At 35.1% G+C, this 24,840-nt stretch overlaps 1 protein-coding gene across 2 annotated transcripts in view; it reads right to left on the minus strand.

Moving 5' to 3' along the window:
* The window catches only part of SPEF2 (sperm flagellar and cilia associated 2), a 210,248-nt gene that overhangs the window by 177,866 nt on the left and 7,542 nt on the right, over positions 1-24,840 (minus strand). Inside the window, exons 2-6 of one of the 2 annotated variants that reach the window (XM_006156330.2) lie at positions 17,157-17,259; positions 10,230-10,482; positions 7,515-7,685; positions 5,161-5,301; positions 2,636-2,700 (exon numbers count right to left, since the gene is read on the minus strand). In XM_006156330.2, the coding sequence (XP_006156392.1) occupies positions 2,636-2,700; positions 5,161-5,301; positions 7,515-7,685; positions 10,230-10,482; positions 17,157-17,259 (733 nt within the window). The remainder of the gene's footprint in view (positions 1-2,635; positions 2,701-5,160; positions 5,302-7,514; positions 7,686-10,229; positions 10,483-17,156; positions 17,260-24,840) is intronic. The other variant, XM_027774883.1, reaches the window with a different exon arrangement.

Consider the following 24,840-nt stretch of genomic DNA (forward strand, 5'->3'; position numbering starts at 1 on the left):
AATGGAAGCATTAAGGCACACTTTAGAACTCCAGTGTGGCATCTGTCTGTGGCTTATCAACAGATTCCATTTACTTCGCGCTATTTCTGCACTCTGTCTCTGTAAGGTGTTAGCATATCCTTTTCTCTAAGTGCATCGCCTTTTTATTCTTTCACTTTTTATATCTTCACTACTCAGAGACTAAATTTCTTCCCCTCTTTTTCCTGCTGGCTCTGGGTTTTCGCCTTTCCTGTTTGGAGTCAACAGTAGGCAGACTATTGATAGCTCAAATGTCAGGGAAGGCGCATGTTACAACAGGAGGCCAGGTACACAAATGACAGGTCACTAGAGAGAATTTCTATGAATGCTCCCATCCACTATCACTCTCTACTCACTTATTGAAATGCAAGTTACTCTATAAACTCCCAGATAAATTTCTGACTGTGTGGGACAACAGCTCTGCTCTTCTCAGGGGCTCAGCAGTTGAAAGCTGACTTGCTTCACATGTCACACCTGCAAGCCCAGGTCTCACCTGGGGTCTTGCCCAAAACTCTAATGAGAAGACTGACCTCAGGGCCCCTGCTCTACCTTGTGCTCAAGACAAAGGATCAGAAAGAGCCTCATAGTCCTCCCAACAGAAAATAAACACTTCACTTCCAGAGGTAACTAGCTTAGGGATTTTAGCTGCTGTAGGTCCTATCCCCCTGCTCAGAGAAGTGGGGGTATCAGTATCTCATGGCCCTTTAATGGGAAATCTCTGGTAGGACTAAATGTAGGCTTTTGTGAAAAAAAGAACCTGTAAGAGACACTATTTGCATTTCTTTCCCTCAAAACTGAGCCTCAGTTTTATTCAGAGAAACAACGTACCCAGCTAAAACTGGTACTTCCCTGTCACCGATTCTATGTGCAATCATAAGACTGAATTTTGGCCAATAAGCTATAAGCAGAAATGTTACATGGGCCATCTGGAAAGGCTTTTAAAAAGAACTATTTCAGACAAGAGATATCCACTTTTTGCATGTCCTTTCTGATGCTGGAGTAGGGGCCAAATGACCAGAGTCCTGGAAGCCATTTTGTATAATGAATGTGACCTTGAAGATGACAACCAAACAACAGGGTAGTGAAGCAAATGTATAGTAAGGAGAAGCCTTATCCTTGATGACCTTGGAGATACAATGGACGTCCCCCCCCCCTGCCCCCGTGGGCTGCTTATGTTCCAATTTCTATTACATGAGAGGGAAGTAAATGTCAATGTAATTCTCTGTTTTTCTGGGATTTTTAAGACTAACTGATAAAGACCTAGGTTAGTTTGTCAAAGGCAATAAAGATTACTGTAAATGTTTGCAGCTGTGCTGTACAGGGATGCTCTTTAAAACATTTAATAACTGACATGGCAAGGATACTAATCAATATAAATGGTTCCTGGCACAGAGCTTGGAAGGCACTGTTGTACTTGGTGCTGATTTTAGCTGTTAAATTGAGTAGAAATGAAGGGTCCCAGGAAAGGGGCTGGTTGGAGAGCTACAGAAAATCATTCACCAACAAGTAACAGGGTATTTCAATATTTTAAGAAGGTTTTTCCTGTGGACACCATCTGTTTACCACCATAGGATATGTGGCTGATAAGGGAAGTGTAAGAGTCAGAAAAAATTGAATGGTATCATGGACAAAGGTCATGACAGATATGGTGGAGTTTGCGTGGCAGCTACATGGGTGAATATACAAGGATTATGTTGTTATTAGGGCCAGGAACAACATTGATAAATGGGACTGGGATCATTATAGGGCTATAGAAGTTTCTGCAAAGGTAGGAGGAAAGGAAATGTACATATTCTCCATTTTACTTGACTTTCATTCCACATCTGTCTTCTTCACCATTGCTTTATTATGGATTTTTCTTATTTCTCTTCATTTCATTTTATTCTATCCCTTCCTTCCTTCAGAAATATTCTTATGAAATTGAAATACATACTTTTTTACCCAAATTACTTCTTTTATCAGGGATTTATTTAAAATTTCATAAGATGTAAACAAGTAGAGTTTGGATAGTTTTCATTTAGAAATGAAGATTGACTTACATTGTTCTTACATATGGATTATTTTCTGTGAATCAGAGACCTCCAAAGGAGGCCAGGGTAAGAGATCTGCATCTTTTAGCAAATGAAGCCTATTAACCAGTCATGTTTTATGAACTCATCAAACTGACTGTCTTAGGGAAATTCTGTCAGTGAACTCATTCAACAGCTAGTTATTAATATTTCTGGTCCCTGTGCTCAATGCTGAGTACGCAACATGAGGGAAAACAAACTAGAATTGAATAAAATCTTTACTGTGAAAAATTTTAGTTAACGGTAACTTGAGACGATTCTGGTGCAAGTTTAATAAATGTGTGTGAACTCAGCACAATAAGCATAACTTAGCAAAATCAACTTCACATTTCATAATAGCCACTTTCTAGTTAGATCTTTATCAAAGTTGTTAATGATTCGTTTGAATTTTAGCTCATTTATCTTTCCTCATATAGGTTCTTAGTGAAGATTCTCCAAAGTGAAGAGATTCCTTGAATAGCTATTTGAGATAAACTATTTCTAAACATTCAAAAACTATGTGTCAAACAAAATGTGGTTTTGTGATTATTAAAATAGTTTACACCCACCTTTCTTTTGCCTGGAGGTCCTTTTTTATTAGGGCTTCAAACTTCTTAATTTCATTGGCTACATCCTTTAAGGAAAATTCATCAGTTATCTGCCTCTAAAAAACCACTGAAATTCTTTATTTATCATATTCATTTAAGTTTATAAGGTGAAATGCACCCTTCCAAATAATTAGGATACAAATTATAAAAAGTTGCATTCTAGAATATTTTCATAATTCTGATTTGCTGCTTTTAGACTTGGCTAATTATATCTAATAAATGTGCAAAATCATCTAACCTGAATCACCTAGTTCACAATTCTAACCTTGACAGTGCATCAAAAGGAATTTAATCAGAACAAAGTTTATCAAATAGGACATAATTTTTTGAATATAAGTATTTATTTAAAAGTGTCACATTGTGTGTTTTAAATATTCTTCATGCAAACTTATTTATATTACTGATGTTTCCTTTGAAAATTAACTTTGTCTCATCTTACAAATCTTTATTAAAAACTTTAATTGGGTCAAGTTTCCTTTGAAAATTAACTTTGTCTCATCTTCATATATTATCAATCTTTATTAAAAACTTTAATTGGGTCAGCAGATGGCATAGTGGTTACATAGCGTGGCTGGATTCCCACATGGCCAACCATGGTTTGAGTCCCAAACCTCTTGGGTGCATGTCAGTGAATACCCAAGATCCCAGGAAGAAAATGAAGAAGAAGGGAAGGTGGTATGACCATGTCCCTTGTGAGGGTAATTTCTCACTTTCCCTCTCACTGTTTCTGTCTCTCTCTGGCTAGTGTATGCACCCTAAGGCAAAATCCTCTTAAAAACAAAAACAAAAACAACCTTAATCTACCCAGGGACAATTAAATACTAAAGCAGGGCCAGAAAAAAGTTCTATAAGTGATCTTTTTCTAAAATTCAAGTACAAGATAACTTCATTCATATCAATAAATGTGGATTGGGACCAGCAGTAGGCATAATGGCTATGTCACTGGATTCCCCATCCAGTGGCTTAAACTCACACCAGGCATGTGTGCGTGTGTGCCCGAGATCCTGAGAGGAGAATGGAGGAGAAGGGACTTTGGTGTGGCCATCCACCCTGGGGAGTGATTTCTCACTTTCTGTCTCTCTGTCTTTGTCTGTCTTTCTGGCAAGCGTGCATGCCCAATGGCAAAAACCTCTCCAAGAAAAAAATAAAAAGTGGATTAGCATAAAATACAATGGATGTAGAAATCAGATAGATATGTTGATTTATGATGCTACTTTATTAGCACCTTAATCCTCGAATAAACAAGATAGTATTTTGGGTCTCTGTCTCTTTAAGTACAAAATGGGGAAAACAATACCTTACCTAGACAGTTATTTAAAAATTAAAAATAACTGGGATCAAAGATGGAGTAATGATTATGTCGCTGGACTCCCACATAGCAGACCACAGTTCGAGTCCTGGAGCCAGCAACTTAAATCTCACAGCAGCCCATGTGTGTGCATGCTCAAAATCTTGAAAGGAGAATGGAGGAGACGGGATTGTGGCATTGTTATTCCCCGTGGGGAGTGACTTCTCACTTTCTATCTTTCTGTCTCTCTGGTGAGTGCATGCACCCAGTAGCAGAAATCTCTCATCTAAAAAATGATAAAAGTCCAGCAAGTGGTATGGTACTTAATGCACTGGACTCCCACATGCCCGACTACAGTTTGAGTCCTGGACCTGGCCGCTCGCTTTCTAACTTTCTCTCTCTCTCTCTGTCTCTCTCTGGTGAGGATATGCACCTGATAGCAAATTGAAGAAAAATCATGGTAATAAATAAAATTAAGTTAATAATTCTTAAAAAATAATGAAAGATAATGTGAAGTGCCCAACCTGCACCCTGACATACAGTAGATATTCAATAAATGGTAGCTATTATTCTTAGATTACATGGGAAAATATCAACAATCATTGGAGTAGCATTGCAATGTAGAATTCAGAAGGTAATATCAAAATGTAATATTTCCCTCTATGATATATAATCCGATTACATCCTATTGGAATGACTTAAGGTATGGTCTAATAAAATATCGTTAGTGTCAGTATCTTAAATTCCAACACCGTATACTGATGGCAATGAGCCATTTAACATTCCTGGGATTCATAAAAAAGCAGCATTTCATTGTAAGGAGGAACCGAGTAAAGACACATAGAAGGAATGATATATATTATGGTACGTGGATCTGGAACGGGCCCTGCTGTACTCATGGCATTTTTGAGCCAGACAGCAGCACTCGTCTGACCTAGTTAGCGACCACAGAATCTTTCTGCATGTAGAAACAGACTAGCACTGCCATTTACTAGGAGTTTGTTATCCCTGGCTAAAAGCAACATTTTGTGTTTTGGAACAAATAAGAGTATAAAAGTGGAGGAATACTGCATGAGAAAGGACAAAGCCATAGATAATTTGAGAAGTTTTTGACAGTCTCTCTATCCATTTTAGAAAAAGATCATTCATTCCCTAATTTAAGACAAACCAAACACAGTATTAAAGAATTATCACTTACCTCTGCCTCTTTTTTCTTTTTCATCATTTTTTGGGCTTCAAGTGCTTTCAAAGTACGATTAGGTGCAGGTTTAGGAATTTGTATGATAGCTGCTTGAATTTTGGCCATTATTTCATTTTGTCGTCTTCTGTTTAAGCGTTGCTGGGTATCCCATATACATTAGTTTAGTTATTTGGTATATCAGAATAATCCCCACAGATACACAGATGTACAATTTATCCACAGAAATTTATCTACAGAAATTCCAGAACTTAACCAATGAGCTAGATATCATTATTGTTTAATATAAGGAAGCAGGTGTCAATATGATTTATTTTGATTTAAATGAAAAAAAAAATTTTTAGAGGTTTTTGCTATAGGGCGTGTGCACTCTCCAGAAAGACAGAGACAGAGAGACAGAAAGCAAGAAATCACCCTCCAGGGGGGATGGCCACGCCGCAATCCCTTCTCCTCCATTCTCCTCTTGGGATCTTGGGCATGTGTGCACACGCGCCAGGCATGAGTTTAAGCCACCGGGTCCAGGACTCTAACCGCAGTCGACTACATGGGAGTCCAGCAACATAGCTATTACACTAACTGCTGGTCCCAATATGATTTATTTTGAAAAGTGTGATGTTAAAATACAATTTTGAATTCCAAAATTATGTCTAAAAAATATAGATATTTTCACTTGGTGTGATGATAATAAAGGTGCTCCAAATTCAAAGAATAATATAATTCTTTCTCAGACCTATCTTCATGACCTGCCCACTCATGGGAAGAGAAAATTCCACAATTTTTTTTACAAAAATAATTTTGTCTCAGAAGATGGCCAATAGAGAAAACCCAATCTAGGAAGAGGCCTCATGGTGAACCCAATAGAAATGACAATATTGCCCCAAACCTAGTCACACTGAAACAGTGAGTTCAAAGGCTACTGTATATACTGAATTAACACTAAATTATATGATATCATTATCAGATAATCTATTCTATAAGTCATCAGTAAATATTTAAAGAATATAAACAGTAAGAATAATTAAAAGGAAAAAAAAAGCCTAAAAATCAGATAAAATATTGAAAAAATAAAAAATTTTAAGGGATAATATGTAAAACTAATCATTACTTTACTACTAAAACATATTAGAACCAATAAGATTATTAGTTCCTATGTCCAAAGATAAGAAACTTAAATTTACCATTAAAACAGCAGATAATGTAGATAATTAAAATCATTTTCACTTTGCTTTATAATATAATGAATACAGTATTTTTTTCTTAATAAAACAAAGTAGATATTGACTCTCCTTTCTTGTTTACTTCCTATAATTATTTTTAACATAATCTATTTCAGAATATTTAATGGTGTCACACTTCTTTTCCCCAGCTTTCTCTGGAGACTTTCTGCATTAGACTAGACAGCTCAAAGCTGTCCATACAGAGTCCCTGCACTGATCCTGATTTAAGCACTACTTTTAAGAGTGTTTTGTCCAGGGGAAGCATAGTCCTATGTCCTTTCTCTGGCAGGTAATAAAATCATAAGAACTTCTGAAATTTATCTCTCACCTTTTCTTCCTTCCCCACAAAAAGCTGGCTATATTGAGGATATCTTAATTTCTTAAAGTTCCAAATACAAGAATTTAAAATGTGATTCGCAAATCAATGGGAAGAACTATAATTCTTTTGCCTGTAGTTCACACATTCCATGTACCTAGATGGCTGGGTATTTTTTTCTCTTAAAAGCCTTTAATGATTCCACACACTGTTATCCTCTCATGTCCTTAAAGACACAGGAGATCATTAAAGATTTTCATAGAAATTTGAGAAGCAGCGAGAGTTAGTCAAAACAAGAAGAAAGGGCCAGGAAGAAGTTAAGAGATGCAAAGGTGGTTGGAAAAGCAAGTCAGCAGAGAATTACTCTGCATTTCTAGTAAAAGAATGACGTAGAATAGGGGGGAAAAAAGATTGCAAAAAGGGGAAAAGACAGGGAGTACAGGGGGATATCCACTCTGTCTCCCTGAGTGGTGACAAGGGTTCTAATCCCCTTCCCATTGGGGTAGCTAGTAGCAACCTCTATCTCTAAAGCAACTGAAGCATTAATTTCTACAAGTTAAAGGGATCAGGCTGTCCTACTGCTTGGAAAATGACAGTTCTTATTCTTAGCCACAAGGACAGATGACAGTTGCAAGAGAAAGGATGGAGACGAGGGGAAACGGAAGGGAGAAAATGGATGAGAACGGGGTAGGGCAAAGTCATGCATCAGAAAAATGCAACTCATGCTACATTACTGCTTATGAAATGTGTACCATAGGCATAAATCTCAAATAGTATACTAATGCACTAATGAATTTTGGAAAAAAATTGTTCAATAGAACCTTTTCGATATTACAACATCTTTGTTCTTCCTTGACTTTTTGTAATCTTTCAAGGTTCTCAAAATGCACATGAGCAAAATCTTCTTTCATTTGTTTATATTTTTCTTGGAACCTGTATGTAACCCGCATCAGATTGAAATCAGTTTGACGAGGTATCAGGTTTATAAGTCTCTAAATGAAGAAAGGATTTCAAAAGATTCTGTTACTAGAGAATAAAGAGTATACTTGTTATAATATGCACACGTAAAATTTGTCTTCAAAATAAAATTTATATGAATCATCATTATTGATCATTAAAATAAATTCAAGCCCCACACCAATCACTTGTATCTTTAATTACTGTAAGACAATTAAAAATATAGTGATTTGAATTCATCCTATTTACTTTTATAGTTTTGTTTTGCCCTGAGTTTAACTTTCAATGAATGATATTTAAATTCTTTGAAATACATTTTTACAGAAAGAATTTCATAAATCAATTTCAACATATATTAGATAACAAAAGAAACTAGATCCTTACCATTACTTAAGCCACTCCCTAGTTAAAAGTGAAGAAACAGTAAAACTCCCTAGGTTTGAGTTCTGTATCTACTGTCTACTAGCCACATTAAATTGGGCAAATTACGTAAATTCTCTGTGCCTTAGTTTTACCACCTGTAAAATGGGAATAAGAAAATGCCTATCTACTAGCACTGGTGCAAAGATCAAGTGCGATAATATACATAAGGCTCTGGAATAGGGTGTGACACACCGGTATGTACATTTTAAAAATTGCAGCAATTATTAATATTACTAGATAATAGACACTTGTATCACCCTACCTCTGGTATCAAAGAGAAAGACATCTCTACTTCTTTCCTAAAATACCTTTTCATCCACAGACACCTCTGGTGCATCCTCTTTCCTTCCCCAGAGGACCTCTTTCCAGTGAGTTCTCATACCGTTTTCTTCTTTCTTGCTATTGATTCTAACTGGCAAGTCATCCCAGTCTCTGTGTTCATAAAACAAATAAATACTCTCTTGCTGCCCTTGAACATCTCTGTCCTCAGCTGCTGTTCATATTTTCTCTTGCCCTTTACCTCTACATTTTTTGAAATCATCTATGCTCCCCTCCTCCTCATCTCTAATCTCAACTCACTGCACTCCATAGCACTCTGCTGGAGCACCCCTAAAATGTAAGCTCTCAAAGGGGTGGGCTTGTTCCTGTGTTGTTAACTGTGCAAGTACCTGACATAAAGTAGGGGTCCAAGCAATATGCGTTCAATGAAGGAATGAATGCTTCTGGAAGCTCACCCATGACCAATGTTAAACCCAACAGGCTCTTACTTGCCTTCATTTTTACAGATATTGTACCACTTTTCCTTTTACAGTTTATTATATGCTGTATATTGTCTTCTGGAAGCTACACAAAAGCCTAGCTCTGAGATTGGCAGATGTAATCATCTTTGTTTTCACAGTTGAGAAAATTGAAGCTCAGTGTCTCAGGGTCTGATTCAAAGTTAATCAGGCTGCAAATGTCGAAGGCAGCTAACTATTGAGTTGTCAGGCCTTATCTCAGTTCTAGCTCTTCAAGGGTTCTGAGTGCATTCTACTACCAGGATTATAAGAATGTTCACTAAAAATAGACAAATCTGAACATAGAAGTGCCCCTTGCATCCATATTATCATTGTTTCATAAATTGAATTAAAACATATAGTTATCTTTATTTTTATTTAGTTCTTTGCATCAGTGCAGCATGCACCATTATCCCAGAGTCTTGGGAGGGTTAATGCACTTCATTTACCATAAGGAAATAACATAGAAACTAGAGAAAATCATTAGCTAACAAAAATCGTATCCACTAATCAGAACACACATAATGAGTATTTGCAATATTCAACGCATTGTACTGGACATACTCACTGACCTTGAGGTGTTAAAAATCTTGTGCTCTCATGACAAATAGATAATGAATAGCTAACAATATCAGCTTCAAGTGGCTAACACGAGAGAGTGAGAATTACCTGTGCTCTAGAAGTTATAAAGGAGGAATATTTGTGTACTGGGAAGGCAGCGCAAAACTAGACGAAGAAAAAATTGAGGAAGAGAGAAGCAGAGTGAATTTGGGTGGAAGGGAGTGAAGTGTAGGAATATACCAGTCACCTTCAAGGTCACACTGCCGGTCAGTATAGAAGACAGCCTTTATGCTGAGGTCTATGAAGAAATAGAGTCAGAAGAGACAGGTTGAGACAATTTAATGAGTGATCTTGAACATAGGCTTAATTGGAGAGCAGATGTATGTAAACAGAAAGTTGTAGAGCAGAACATTCAATGACAGTGGAACGTAGGGGAGATCCATTTGGCAGTAGATTGACCTCTAGTAAAAAGCTGGGAGATCAAGAGACATGTGAGCAGGTGGCTGCAGTAGCTCATAAGGAGATTTAAACAGGTAGAAATGGAAGGGTAGAAATGGAAAGAGAGGGAGGAATAGGCATAAAAAGTACAAGAAATTAGTAATAGCACTTCATAAACTACCAGCAATGTGGATAGGATGGAGAGGGACATCAAAAATAGAGGAACTCAAGACACTAATATAAAATAAAACCCAAGTATGGTCAGCGATACACAGAAGAGACACATGTCCAGGGGGCTCTTTCAGGATGCATTATCACTGTCCTTTCTCTTCACCATCTTTTACATTGGGACATGCTTGTTATATTTCTTTATGTACTTACCTCACGAAAAGCTTCAGTTTTCATGTTCTGAAGTTTTAAATTTGTCAGGGGATTCATGGTTTGTATTTCTAATCCAGTCAATCCACTTTTCTTCTTTTTCTGAAGAGCAATGTACAATTGATATAAAAGTTTTGTTGCTGCCCCAGGCTTCTCTGTAATGATGTTGTGGACCACAGTTTGATCAAATTGCACACCCAGAAGATGAAGTGTTGGCTCCAGTCGAGAGAAATTGTTAAGTTTGGCACTCGAAACCCTGGACATTAAAATATTTTACGTAAGTACATACATACTGGCATTGATTTAAAAAGAAACAAAAATATCAGAGGTTTTATGATCCAATATTATGAAGTACTCCATGTACTTTCAAATGGGTCAGTCCTCTCTAAAACTACTCAGCAATGTTACTTATATTGAGAATTTTTATTGTCCCCATCTATCGGAACTCCATACACGTATTTCTCTTAAATGGCTAAACTAAAACTCCTAAGTTTAATACACTTATCTGCTCTAAATTGGTGATAAAATTTCTATAGAAAGTCAAACAAAAATAAGTAACCAAATGCTCTCTTCTAAATGCAAATATTTAACTGTGATTTTGACAGTTTACTCAGAAAGTAAAATTCCAATTAAACTGTACATTTCTTTGAATGATATCATTGCTAGAGTCTGAAAATCATCCCAAATGTTGTGCTGACAATTCTAATAATAATCCTTTCAGACACTGCCAGTAATACTTAACTAAATAATACTACCTGTATAATCAAATTAATTATTTAATCTTCTGTATATAGTTCATATTATTACTTTTGAAATCAGTAAGGGCTTTTCAATTAGAAATCATATTTATTTTTGAATAATCTATTATTAAATTAGGCTCAAATTTTAGAAAAATTATTAATGCATTCATTTATTAATTTATTCTTTCAATTAACAAATGTTTATTGAATAACCACTATATAACATGGATTTGATCATGTATTAAATTTAATAAACTTGCTAAAGTGTTACAAAGATAAATAAGATGCAGTCCCTACCATTAAGGGGTTCAAAATGGGAAAAAAATTTCAAACAAGTAAACAAGTATTAATAAATGCTGTAATAGATATCTCAAATGGCCAAAGCTATCAATAAGCCAGTGAATCTAATGACAGACAGAAGGCAAAAGATGTTGAAAGCATTTTCAGTTTGTGGGAGGCTTTCTGATAAAACTGGATACAATATCACTTTTAACATTTTATCCATTGGCTTATTTTCTCCCTACTTTAACTTGTAACAATCAGTGACATTCTTTAATGGAAAAAATACCTAAATAAATACACTTAAATATAAATGAAAATCCTACCTGCTTGTCACCAAAAATGATAACACAAAACACAGGGAGTTACCATATATCTGAGTGCCTACAGAATTTTTAATATTATACAGGGATTCATTCAATTACTTAATTATCGACTACAAAATTATCTGGGGAAGACACCATGACCTCATGTAAATATTTATGAGTTTATAGAAATCGTTAATGCCTAAAACTTTGTATAGAATTCCTACTATACTATCTCTCAAGAGATTGCTCCCAAGTAGTGGTTCTAAGCCTTTTTTTTTTTTTTTGATTACAGATAACTATGAAAATCTGATCTGAGAACTATGGAAGTCTATACATATACACAAAATGTCTATAACATTTTAGGGAGTTTTCAAACCTCTTAAAATCTAACCTAGAAGTATCCAGACTTGAAAAGGAGGTGGGGCTGGGGAACATTTGGAGTGATTTATATATATTAATAAGGAGCCAGTATTATGAAAAGGACATTGTCAACAAAAATTATGACATGATACCTTGAATACACTTTCCAGTCATATGGGGTCACTTACTGCCTCATTTCTGCTGTTTATTGCACTTTTAATAGGAGTACTTAATAATGTATAGTTAGTAGATTATACTACATTAACTAAACTTTGAATTAAATATTTTAATTTAATAAAAGAGAAACAGGCCTGAAAGAAGACAAAAAGAGATACCACATGGTACGAGGAAAACTTCTCAACAATAGAAAGTGTACATAGGGAGAATTTACTGCTGAGTGAGGCAAGCCAGTGAATGAGAGACATTGTATAGCTCCACTTAACAAATACCAACTGCCCATACTCTATAGTGTGGACATAGAAGCATGAAAAATGGTTGTGGATTTTGGAGACATTGTGGGAAGATGGTGGAAGAAGGGGAAGAGTGTGAGGAAAGAAATTAAGGAGAAAAGTAGAGAGGCAAGATATTTATGAGACACAGAAATGGGTTATTATCTGTTGATAATAATGTCCATAGTATCCTAAACTGGATTGGTGTGAAGTGTATTCATGCTGGATAAATTCACTTTACTAGCTAAGTAATGTATAGTGATTGAACGTATAAAATAAAATAAGAGTAAACTTTTTTTAAAGGTCTTCTCATGTCCATTTTTGTATTTTGTTTGTCCGCAAATAATGTAAGGTTTGAGACAACAAACACTTGCCTAAAATGACTAGAGTGAAACAGACTATGTTACAGAGGATGACTGTGAAAAAAGTTGAACAAACAATATATGCTTATATTCATTGTACAGGCACCTTGGACTCCATTTTCATCTTCCATTGCAGTTGTACTTTCATGCCCTTCAGCACAAGGTTCCCATGTACCTTGCCTACTATATATATTTGGAAAGATAGAGACTGAGATCCACTTGTCAGGGGTTTTGATCTGGGTTATAACCTTGGGCTCCAGAAGTTAAGGGCACCATTTTTTAGGAGGGAGAATTCAAAAGCAAAGATTACCCACTTTCAAATCTTATCAAAGCTTAGCCTTACACCCAAGAAAAGGAGAGAATATTTCCCCTTCTTCTCACTCGTATTACATGGCCTTTCAGAATGTGGTATAGTCTGTTAATATTAAAGTTCAGAGCCAGCCCCATAGTGCAGTGATTAGGTATTACACAGAAGAAGTCAGATACTGAAGTCAGACGATGATATATCAGTTTATATATATATATTTATACACACACATATATATATACACACACACATATACACACACATATATAGTTATATATAATATAAAATATATAATTATATATGTATATATATTACATATATACACTTTCAGACATTGCACTATAGTTATATATATAGTTACATATAAATGTATAACTATATATGTACTTCATATTTATACATATTGTATAGTTCAGTTACTTACTAGATTATTTTTTTAATGGCTTTTATAGACTGGCCAAAGTGCCCAGGTATAATAATACTTCTCTCTGAGGTTTTTATGTATGACCCAAATTTCAAACTAATTCAAATTTGGGGAACATAACTTGTGTGTAAATTGATGGAATTGGTGTAAATCAAACTGTTCTTGCAAAATCCTGTGCACAATCAGCACAATAGGATCATCAACAGTTGTTTTTGAACGCAGAAAATCTACTGGGACACCTTTGCTCTGGAGACAGAGCATATGATGTAAATGATGATCTCTGAGGGAATAAAAAAATGTATTCTGGGAAAAAAAACTTCTTGCAATTCTATTTGCCAAGGGACTGCCTATCTCTTCTTCTTGCCAATTGGTAAGGGAATATATCTTCTTGCAAGCTAAGAAGAAGCTGCCCTCCCAAGAATATTATTGCTTAGATATTTATTTCATTTTAACTAATCCGCTTATTTTTTATCCTTTGGGACGGACTAAACATATTTTAAAACACATAACTATTTAGAGTTCCATGAATTATTTTTATGAGTTATTAATAAAATTAATTATTAATATTTTCCAAGACAACTTCAGTTTATTAGCAATATATAGGTTATAGTTTACATTTTAGATGAAAGAAACCAAACTATTAGACAATATTCCCAAATCATGACCCTGACACAGGCAGTTGCTTTGACAAAAAGGAATCTTTATCTTACCAAATCCACTAATAGAAAGGTCATACCCATGGATTTACTGATCCTTGCCTTATTTAAAAGACCACGTAAACTGGGAAAAAGTGGCTGCCCCAAGAACTGAAGAGGGATGATATTTGGTTTTAGGAACAAGTAGGTCATGCTCCCCAGGTTAAGGAACACAATGACTTTCAGTGAGAGAAAAAGTTAATCTTTTGTAGTAGCCAACAAGCAAGGCTGTTGCACTTGATGCTACACAGGGCACACAGCTGTCTAAAGGTCAGGCAAAGTTGTGAAGTCTACCTTATGCTCATTTGGCTAAGCTCTATCTCTATCACGAGACTGATTCATTTCAAAAAGACCTGTTTCTTTGCACAAAGGCCTCTGTTCACTAAAATTTATGTCTTCAGAGTTGTATCCATTCCAGATGGGGTCCCTTTTCACATTTCATACAAAGGTTTTCTGTGGCCCTGCCAACAAGAGCCAATTTAGTATACCTGAAATACTGCGTAAGTGATCTGGTCAGTATAATCTTAGTTTTTCTATGGTTAAAGAGATACACTTTCAGACATTGCTCACTTATTCACAAGGGAAACAGTGTCATGAGTCTGCTATGGGTCAGGGATAATGTTTGGAGCACAGAAAGTAAGCATACTCTGAAACTTTCAGGATCTTCTAATCTAGTTGAGGAATAAACATTTATTTATTTATTCATCAAACATTGTTTGGACCTCTTCATGTGGTAGGTACTCTGATAAGAACTGGCTATATGACTAATTATAACTTCGTGTGATAACAAAAAGGATGTCCAAAGCATTATTAGACAGAGAAAAGGGGAACTAAATCAGTTAGGGGAATAAAAGAAGAGTTTAAGGAAGGGATGGATTTTTAGTTAGATCTTAAGAACATACCTAAATTTATGGTGTGCAGCTAAAACAGTACTTAGAGGGAAACTTATAGCCATTAATGCAATATTGAAAAAAGATTTTAAATAAAAAAGCTAACCATTCTTATCAAGAAATTAGAAAAATAAAATTAAATCCAAAACAAGCAGAGAGCCAGAAAGAATGGATAATAAAACCACAGATAAATAAAACAGCAAATAGGAAAAAAATAAAATAAATAAATTAAACTGAAATTGGATCTTTGAAAAGGTCAATAAAATTTGTAAACCAAGAATAGAGAGAAGGCTTAAATTACTAAAATTATGAATGAAAAAAGGACATTACAGTCCTGATATAATAAAAAGGACTTGGTATATAAAGACATAACATACGAAAGAAAAAGAGAAACACTGGGACTCATCAAAATGAAAAACATTTGTATCTCAAAGAACATCATTTAAAATGCAAAAAAGATAGGACCAGCAGATGGTGTAATGGTTGTGTTGCTAGACTTCCATGTAGTCAGTCACAGTTTGAGTCCCAGACTTGGCAGCTTAAAATTCATGCCAAGTGTGTGTTTGTGTGTGTGTGTGTGTGTGTGTGTGTTTGCCCAAGATCCCAAGAGGAGAATAGAGGTGAAGGGATTGTGGCATAGCCATCCCCCTGGAGGGGAGGGGACAATTTCTTGCTTTCTGTCTCTGTCTCTCCAGTTAGTGCATGTACTCTATAGCAAAAAAACTCTCTCAAAAATAAAATAAAATAAAAGGACAATCTAAATAATGAGAATAAGTATCACAAATCATTTATTTGACAAAGGACTTCCCTCCAGGAAATATAAGTAATATTTATAACTCAATAAAAAGAAACCCAATTTAAAATTAAGCAAAGGATATGAACAGACATTTCACCAGTGATCTGTATTGTATATGAAGTTAAACAAATGACAAATAATCAAATAAAAAGATGTTCAAAATCACTAGTTATTCAGGAAATGCAAATCAAAATCACAGTGAGTCACCACTTTACACGCACTAGTTCGACTATAATAAAAAATTAGACAATAGAAACTTAAGATGGAAATATGGAGGAATTGAAACCCTCATACACTTCCTGTGTAAATATAAATGATATAGATATTTTAAAAAACTGTTTAGGTATTTCTCAAAATGTAAACATAGATCATTTAAGTCAGAAATTCCACTCCTAAATATATATTCAAGAGGAATAAAAATATATCTATGTAAAAGCACAGTGTTTGTAGAGGATGACTTACAATAGCCAAAAAAAAGTGAAAATAACTCAAAAATCCATCAATTGATAAATGAATAAACAAAATGTAGTATGTTATAATTGTAAAATTAAAATTGTTCTGAAAAATAAATAGAAAAAGTACTGTTACAAGTTACAACATGGATGAACCTTGAAAACATAAGTGGAAGACTGTGGTCACAAAATAACATACATTATATGATTCCATTGATAAAAAATTTGCAAACTTGTGAAACTCAGATAGCAAAAGCCCATTAGTGGGTATCAGGGGCTAGGTGATTAAACAGTGGTGATGGTTGTGAATATATATGAATATACTAAAACTATGAAATTAAGTGCTTTAAAATTGTGAATTATAGTACATAATTATATCAATATAGATACTAAAACAAAACAACTACGGATTTTTTTATTAAAAATGAATTCTATACATATACGTATATATTAATTTTGCTACAGGGCACGTATGTTCACTGGAGAGAGATAAAGAAAGAGAGGGGGAACCAGCAGTTAGTGTAATGGCTATGTCTCTGGACTCCCATGTAGTTGACTGTGGTTCAAGTCTCAGACCCGATGGCTTAAACTCATGCTGGGCACTTGTGCGTGCATGAACAAGATCCTGAGAGGAGAATGGAGGAGAAGGGATTGCCGTGTGGCTATCCTCCCTGGGGGGTGATTTCTTGCTTTCTGTCTCTCTCTGTCTTTCTGAGCTATATCTCATAACCGTTTAAAAAAAAAAAAAAAAAAAAAAAGAGAGAGAGAGAGAGAGAGGGAAAATGAGAAAGAACCTCCTAGGGGAGATAGCCATGCCACAGTCCTAAGGAATCAGCATCTTTTATAAATAAGAAATAGTCTCACTGACCTGCTTTCTGTAAACTCTGAAAAATCATCCTGAAGTTCAAACTTGTGCAGAACTTCTCCAATTAGATAACCACTGGAAAACACCTTTGCAAATGACTTGGGACCTTTAATTTGAAACATTGAGATAAAATAATAGTGAAAATAATGTTGCATATAAAGTCAAAATATTCTCATTATGAATACACTGTCAAGACTATAATTTAACTTGAACTCAAAATGCCATGAACATATTTCTAGAAACGCCTTTTACTAGACAAAGGAAAAGATACATGTTTAACAGTAGATATCTTATAAAGGTCTCCAAATAAATATAAATCAATAATTGATGGTATGAAAGATTTTGAAAGAAAAATAAACCTAAGTTCTGATAAAAATTAAACAAAATACAACCAATATATTTTATAAAGAACACTAGCTCTAAAAACAAATCTTCAAGATACTTTCAATCTAATAGTTTAGTTATCCATGCAACCTATGTGATGCCTAAATGAGGTCAATCTAACTTCATATAACAAAGACTCCATTTTGACATCTAAAGCAAGGGATATTTTAATAAAATCATCTGCACCTTCGTAAATAGAGACTATTAAACATTATCAAGGTTTTCTTTGTGGTCCAGAAGGGACAGTGTGGTCTAGTGGATGTCCTATGCAATGATGGTGATAATCTCAAAGGAAAACTGACTTTGGAGCCAGAAACATCTGTACTGAAATCTTGGCTCTGCTACTTACCAGCTGTGCAATGGCAAGCCACTTGGTATTTTATTTTATTTTATTCTATTTATTAAATTAATTAATTAATTAATTAATTAATTTTTATACATTCAACCACTGTATATCATTACGGCTTGTAACATGAATTTTCCCAGCATAAATACATTGTACATTATTAGTCCAGTTAAAAGTATTATCATACATGCTATCATCATAGATAATTTTCCATTTTTCTGTCCCTTAAATGCTTTGCTTCTTTCTTTTTCCCCTTGATTCCCTTCCTCTCATGCTCCCCCATTTCCTACCCTCCTCCCCCACTGTATCTAGTATCTGCAATTGTTCTCCATGCTTTTATATGTTCCAAACCTTCAGTTTCCACCATGGGGTGCGGACATTTGGTGTATATTAAATGGGGACATATAGTGGCTCTCTTTCATAACCTGGATTGCTTTGCTTAGCAGTAAATCTTCCATGTTCATCTACTTTCTATCAAATGCCAGGATCTTGTTGTATTTTATGACTGAGTAGTATCCCATAGTGTATATGTTCCACATTTTTTCTTCTTAAGATATTTATTAGTTACATTTAATTACGTCTTTACAGTGTACAAAACGTGCTATTTTTTCCTTAGCATGAATGCAGTGCATATCAGTCAAGACAAAGACATTATCCTATACATTATCATCAGCGAATAAGTTTTCATTTTTGTGTCAATTAAACCTATAATTTTTTTCACCTATACCCCTCCCTCTCCCTATTACCCACTCCCTATTTCTCATCCCCCCACTATCTCTACTATCCACAATTGCCCTCCCTGATATTATACCTTCCAATTTTTCAGTTTCTGCTGTAGAGTGCAGACATCCAACATATATTGAGCAGGATTCCACTCTTAGGTATTTCCCCAAAGAATGGAAAAACCCTCAGTTCGTAAAACACTTCACATCCAGTTTGTTGAAACACTATTCACAATTGCTAGGACACAGAATCACCCCAACTGTCCAAAACTAGATGAGTAGATTTTTAAAATGTAGCATATGTACTCTATGGAATACTCTTCAGCCATAAAATCAATGACACCCAGGCATTTGATACAAACTGCACACTTTTTCAATGCATTCATCTGCTTGTGGACATTAGTGCTGGTTCCATGTCTTAGCAACTGTGAATAATTCTGCAATAAACATGGATGTGCAAGCACTTTTCTAACTGAGCGTATTCCTCTTCTTTGGATAGGTATCCTGGAGTGGAATTGCTGGATTGTATGGTAATTCTATTTGTAGGTCTTTAAGAAATCTATATATTGCTCCTCACAGTGGCTGTACTAATTTACACTCCTACCAGTAGTGTATGAGAGTTCCCATTTCACCACAGCCTCATCAGCATTTATAATCTTTTATTTTTTTAATCTTAGCCATTCTGACCAGGATTATGTTTTATCCCTTTGTGGTTTTGACTTACATTTCCCTTATAATTGGGGATGTCAAGTACTTTTTATACATGCTTTTTGGTTGTACATGTGTTTTAGGAAACTCTGTTCAGCTCATTTGCCCATCTTTTAATTAGTTTTTTTTTTGGGGGGGGGAGGGAAGCTGTCCTGTGTATTCTTGTTATTAGTCCATTATCTGAGGCATAGTTTACAAATATATTCTCCCACTCCAAGGGTTGCTGATTCACTATTGTTTCTTGTGCTGAGTAGAAGCTTTTAAAACAGATATAATCCCACTTGTCTATTTTTGAGACTATTTTCTGTGCTTTAGGAGTCTTATTTAAGAAGTCTGCCTCCTATGATGTCGCCCAGAATTTCTCCTGCATTGTTCACCAGCAGGTATATAGTTTGAGGCCTTAGGTTTAGATCTTTTATCCATTTTGAGCTTATTTTTGTTAATGGTGAGAGACAGGGATTCAGATTCATCTTTCTGCAGGTGGATACCCAGTTTTTCCAGCACCATTTGCTAAAGAGGTTTCCCTTTCCCCACTGGATTGACTGGTACCACTTGTCAAAAATTAGTTGGCTTTATGGTTTGGGGTTCATTTCTGTGGTCTCTATTCTGTTCCATTGGTCCACGTGACTGTTTTTGTGTCAATATCCTGTTGCTTATACTATTATGGCTTTGTAACATATTTTGGAGTCACAGAGTGAGACGCCTCCTATTCCAATCCATTCTTCTTGCACAATATGGTTTTGGCAATACAGAGTCTTTTGTGATTGTACATTACTACAACTTATAAAATGAATTACCCAACATGAATATGTATATAATAATGTCATCTGCAAAAAGAGATAATTTCACCTCTTCTTTCCTTATTTGAATGCCTTTTATTTAATTCTCTTTTCTAATTGCATTGGCTAGGACTTCCAGCACTATATTGAAAAGGAGCGTGAAAGTGGGCAGCCTTGTTTCATTCTAGTTTTTATTGGAAAATCTTTCAGCTTTTCCCATTCAGTATAAAGTTAGCTATGAATTTTTCATATATATGGCTTTTATTGGAAAACATCCCTTCTTTGCCAATTTTGCTGAGAGTCTTAATCATAAAGGGATATTGTATTTTATCTAACACCTTTTCCACATTGATATGATTATATATCTTTTATCTTTTTTTCTGTTAATATGGTGCATTACATTTATGGTTTTGTGAATATTGAACTATCCTTGCATCCCTGGAATAAAGCCTACCTAATCGTGGTGTATAATCTTTTTTATGTGTCATTGAATGCAATTTGTTAGTATCTTGTTGAGAATTTTTACATCTATATTAATTAGAGATATTGGTCTTTAGTTTTCTTCTTTGTGTTATGTCCTTGTCTATTTGAGGCTGAGGGTGATGGAGGCTTTATAAAATGAATTTGAGAGGATTCTTTCCTTTTGGATCTTTTGAAATAGTATGAGTAGAATGGGGGTTAACTCTTCCTTGAAAGTTTTCTAAAATTCAGAAATGAAACCATCAGGACCTGGGCTTTTCTTCGTTGGGAGGTTATTTATCACTGATTCCATTTCATTGCTTGTAATTGGTTTACTCAAGCTTTCTATTTCTTTCTTATTCAGGCCACTTGCTTAACCATTCTGTTTAACATTTCTAGAACAGAGAGAAGCACATCTATGTGTATTTTGGAATGCTATTTTAAAGATTGTAGGTGTGAAATATATGAGAATTTATGTATACTATCCCCACCATGAGTAGGTACATAATGATAAGTACAGAAAAAAACATTATTTTTAAGTGTTAAAAATAGAAATTGATTTTTTTAAAAAAGTCCTCAGTTTTTAGATAACTTGTATTTTTTTTATGAAGTCAAAGATACAGAGTTAATGGTATGTAAAGACAATGCATAAAATTGGCAGTCTTTATATCACCAGAAATCAAAGTTATCATCTTTTAAATTTTTTTCAAAATCTTTCTTTAGTATGCTCTCATCGGGATCCTTTAGGCAACACCAAAATATTGGGTTGTTGGAAATGCCATGACATGTGTTTATATAGAAAAACAAAAAAGTCACGACTTTTTCGACAACCCAATATTAAATATCATCGCAGTTTCACAATCTTGGTCATATCAGATTGTTTTATTTTATCTATTTGATGTGGCTAACTGAATATGAGAAATAGCATTTCTTCTTGATTTATAGAGCTGGTACTTGGTTGCACTATTTGCAGCAGAGAGTGAGGTAAATGACTCTGTAAAGCCACTGTGCAAGGGCATTACCCAGAAGACTACATGTTATGTAAGAATATAACTCTTTTGCATATCTAATACTAGTCCACAATTTTATCTAAGACTTGCATAATTATTCTAAAAATTCTTTATACTCTAATAGTATCCCCATGCTTCGGTTGAGTAGATATAATAATAAAGGTAGTTTAAAAATATATCAACTCCTTGATACTGTTTACTTAGGTGAGTACCCAGACTGTCTAGCATTAGATTCTATTGACTATCGTTATGTGATTTTTGATTCACAGTTGTAAAAAGAAAGGGTACAAAACCTTCAGGATAAATAAATGACTTGTCTATGGATCACTTCAGCAACAAGTAAAGAGATGGAACTTTTGCAAGCTCCAGGTGGATGAAAACTTCTAATCATGCAAACTTGTGCTCCACTACAGTTCATGTGAAAAGACTCCCATTGCATTATTTTAAAGCCTAAAGTCTGGCAGCTCTTAATGAATTTTAGCAAGATATTCATGAGGCAGGCCAATATTATCATTACTGTAAAACTATTCAGGCAGAACTATACCCTTCTAAAATTATGATACATTCTTTCCTTATCAGTTATACCATCCTTCCAAAGCTGTGTCCTAATTTTAAACACCAACATCATCCTTTTGAAAATATAATTAAAGAACAAGTATCTCCTGAAGCTTCTACCAGGAAAATTCTAAATTCATGTAATTCACCAACTCTTTAATGCAGCTAGCTCTGAGGTACTGTTAAGTCAGTACTTTATAACCAAGGCATTCCACTACCCAGACTTTAACAAGGCACCACTTGAATGTTGTGCTGCTTTGTGATGCTACCAACATGAGCAGGACTTTCTTGATCTCACCCTAAATGATGTAGGTTACTTAGCAAGTGTCTTCAGGCATCAAACATCAGTAGTCTTGGAAGCACCTTCAAATCTAAATGTCTCTAAATGTCCCCAAAGGGCAGATTGTATGCATGTGCATATCCTTCTCCCAGCCCATTGCTTGCCATGAATGCTGTTTTCTGGTTCCGCTGCCACCACTGCCCTCAGTTTGTCTGCTGTGCCTTCCACCTCTTCTGTAGGTTGCTTTCTTCTGGCCTTTGCTTTTTCTCTTTTCTCTTTTCCCTAGCCCATCCCTATTCTCCTAGTTTTGTAGAGACATTTAGCATGGAGTGATTGTCACACTATGGATGCATTATTTATTTATTTATTTATTTATTTATTTATTTTTAAATTTTAGGCTGTTAAGGCTATTGGCCCAGTTTTCAGCTTTCTGCTTTCAGTTCAGGAGCTGTTGCAATGTCATCTTCACGCAATCTCATTCCTCTCCTCCCTCCCATGGGAATTTGCTCTGTGCCTGTTGTTGATGTTGATTGAATGCCTGAAATCCAATTTGTGAATAACTATGAAATAACAGAATCCTATCCTGTCACCTTTAATGTAGCAAGACAAATCATCCATAGCAAATTATTTGCTACAAAATGTTACCATGAAAATAAAATAATTATTTACTTCCTTGGAAATGGCATGACATATTAATAAAACAATTTGTATATGGATAAAATAAAGATGCTTACGGTATAAAGGTCAAGGAAGGACAGTAAACATGTTCTCATTGTCAGAGTAGTTTTCCACAAAATAGCAAGCACAAAATCTTGTGTCTGCAGCTTTTTAAGCATAGGACACTTCAGATTTACTGTGTGTTACATTAGCAGAAAAGAGGACAATGAGCAAAGATTATGATGAAAGCAATAAAAAGGAAACTTGGAGAAAAAAGAAAAGAGAGAAAGAAAAAAGAAAAGGAGAAAAGAATATATTTAAGAAATTAGATTTTAAAAATTAGATTTAAAAAAAGATGAAGGAAAAGTATATAAACTAGAAATATATAGATTAAAAGGCATAAAGGCAAAAGACAGATAAGCTAGAAAGAGAGAAAGAACAAGAAGGTGATGGGGAGACAGAGTGAGAAAAAAGAAAAGGAATACTTATTTTTTCCCTTTGTTTTTTCATCCCACTAAATGTACTGAATGCTATGACTAATTTTATGATGACACCCTCCATAAGCTGATTTTCCACTACTAACTGGAATTTCTTACAGGGAGAAGAGGTGGGTTGACTCCAGGACAAGAAAAAGTGATTGAATATAAAAAATTAATGAACCATGGGAGCCCACTGATGACTGCTCTCCACTCTGATCCCCAAATGATTTTCATCTGGAATTAAGGTTGTTCAGGAACAACTCAAACCTGCTTTCAATCTTCCTAGTTACAGGTGTAGTCCCCATTACTATGGTCTTCTTCTGCTAGAATCTTTGACTGTGGGCCTATGTTAGGCTGGACAGTAAATGAAGTGGCCCTGAGCCACTGGAGAAGGCACATAAAGCTACCCCCATTTCAATAAGATAATGAAAAAAGCAGAGGTTCTGGAGCAACAGTTTCTGCTTGACCTTGAGCAATAATATATATTGCCATAATTTCTTATTTATAAAAAAGGGAAACTGATGGGCTCTACGTCTTAAGCCCATAACTTAAGAGGTAGAGAGAGAGACCATTACCTCTCTTACTGGGTATTTTCAGAATTACATTAGAAACTGCATGTAGTGTGCTTAGCATGATACCAGGTCCATAGTAAGTGTGCACTGCAACTTTTATTGTTAGTATTACTATCTTCTAATTCAAGGAAAAAGGGTCACATTAATTATGTAATTTATAAACTCAGTTATAGATCTTCAGTGTCTACAGTACAAATGTTCTTATTTAAAAAGTATTTCAGTACTTAGGAAGCAAATATCCTCCACTGTCCCTAAATTCAGACATGGGACCACTTTTAGTGCTACCCTCCTCCAACCCCCTCTCCCCATCAATTTGAGGAAGCACCTATAATCAAATGCAGTTGATCTCTACAGCAAAATATTTAAACAATCACGATCTGTAGGATAAATAAAGATAAACAGCTTTGCAGCATTTCTAGTCAAGTTTTGCTGCCAAATGAATCATAGACAAACTTCTAGTTTTCAGCGATTTGGGGACTGGCAATTGCAGATAAATAACTGTAGACCTACTAGGCCTATACCATACTATGCCCAGTCACCTTTGTTTCTTCACTAAAGGGACAAAGATGTAGCCTGCATTATCAGCTCTTATAAAAGCCAAGCAAATTTACTTTCACTTGAGAGAGAGAAAAGCAAATGCTGGTGGCTGGGAACTAGCTTGGTCTTATTAGGCCTTGGGGTCCTGGGCTCTCCCATGGCTGGGCTATGTCTTGGCATTCTGCTGCTGAACGTAACC

This window comes from Tupaia chinensis, unplaced genomic scaffold (genome assembly GCF_000334495.1).
Source record: "Tupaia chinensis unplaced genomic scaffold, TupChi_1.0 Scaffold000489_1, whole genome shotgun sequence".
Lineage (NCBI taxonomy): Eukaryota > Metazoa > Chordata > Mammalia > Scandentia > Tupaiidae > Tupaia > Tupaia belangeri.